Genomic DNA, 1,471 nt, shown 5'->3' with positions numbered 1-1,471 from the left:
GCACCAACATTCACTGACCGAATTCATCCACGCCTGCTCAGTGGGTAAATGTGGGAGGATGTTACAGACCAAAGCTTCTCCAGCCATGAAACATAGCAGACAGAAAATATTACCAAAGGCCAACTGGAACCTACTGTTACCCACAGGCAATGACTTCGGTGTGCACATATGTCCCAACTGTAAAATTATAGGGCTAGGGGTGACATCGGCGTTCTAAGGGTGAGCAGAATTTCTGGTGAATTCTACCAGGAGTGCGCCCCTAAGTCAGAGACTTTCATGTGTTCGATACAATGGTATCTGGCCCAGCACTTTTCTCATGGCAGCTTTGACTTCTTTGTTTCTTAAGCTATAAATGATGGGGTTCAACATAGGGGTCAGCACTCCATAGAGCAGTGAGATGACCTTATCTACTTCTTGTGAGCTTGAGGAAGAAGGCTTTAGGTACATGGAGAGGGCGGCCCCATAGTACAAGATCACCACAGTCAAGTGTGCACCACAGGTCGAAAAAGCTTTGCTTCTTCCCTCGGCTGAGCTGATTCTCAGGATAGTGGAAAGGATGAAGACATAAGAGATGCAAATTAAGAGCATCGGGATGGGCAGGAGGAGCACGCTGACCACCAGCATGACCATGTCCACGAGCAGTGACTCTGCGCAAGCTAACTTCAGCACAGCCAGGATCTCACACGTGAAGTGATCGATGAGATTCCCACAGAGGGGTACACGCAGGGCGAAACTGGTTTCCAGCAGGGCGGTCAGACAACCCGTCACCCAGGAGGCAGCAGCCATCTGCACACAGACCTGCCTGTTCATGAGGATAGGGTACCTCAGGGGGTTACAAATGGCCAGGTAACGGTCGTACGCCATCACAGCCAGGAGCACGCACTCTGTGGAGCCCATGGCTAGGGACAGATACATCTGCACGGCACACCCAGAAAACATAATGGTTTTCTGGGATGACAGCACGTTCACCAGCAAAGTGGGAATGGAAGCAGATGTGTAACAAATATCCATGAAAGACAGATTTCCAAGGAACAAGTACATGGGGCTTTGGAGGCGCGCATCTAGGACAGTGATCAAGATGAGAGTGCTGTTGCCCAAGAGAGTTATCAGGAACATCACAAGGCTGAAGACGAAGAGGACAATCTCTAGCGTTGGGTATCTAGAAAAACCCTCCAGGAAAAAAAAGCTCCAAACGGTGAGGTTTTCTCCTTGCATTTCCTTTTTTTGCACCTGTAGTTATTCTAATAGTACTCTCTCCATTTCATCTGAGACACAAAGAGATGGATCAAGCGTCAAGTTCGTTTCGTTAGGAAAACATTTTCAAACTTATTTTCACTATCATAAATGCAATTTTACCATAAGAAATCACAGCACTTACCTATTGACCTAAAAGGGGAGGGAGTGTGTGTGTACAGGTTTGATCTACTTAAAAAGTTGATTCTTCGGGGCACCTGGGTGGCTCAGTGGGTTA

General features: G+C 47.7%; 1 protein-coding gene across 1 annotated transcript; it reads right to left on the bottom strand.

Moving 5' to 3' along the window:
* Window positions 1-264: 264 nt before the first annotated feature.
* Window positions 265-1,215, bottom strand: LOC123953437 (olfactory receptor 2K2). The gene has a single exon (XM_046023685.1). The coding sequence runs from the start codon at window positions 1,213-1,215 to the stop codon at window positions 265-267; it is 951 nt and encodes a 316-aa protein (XP_045879641.1).
* Window positions 1,216-1,471: the final 256 nt, after the last annotated feature.

This window comes from Meles meles, chromosome 11 (genome assembly GCF_922984935.1).
Source record: "Meles meles chromosome 11, mMelMel3.1 paternal haplotype, whole genome shotgun sequence".
In the NCBI taxonomy this organism is placed as follows: Eukaryota; Metazoa; Chordata; class Mammalia; order Carnivora; family Mustelidae; genus Meles; species Meles meles.
Note: the sequence above shows the minus strand (reverse complement) of the source record. Positions and strands in the feature narration are given on the sequence as shown.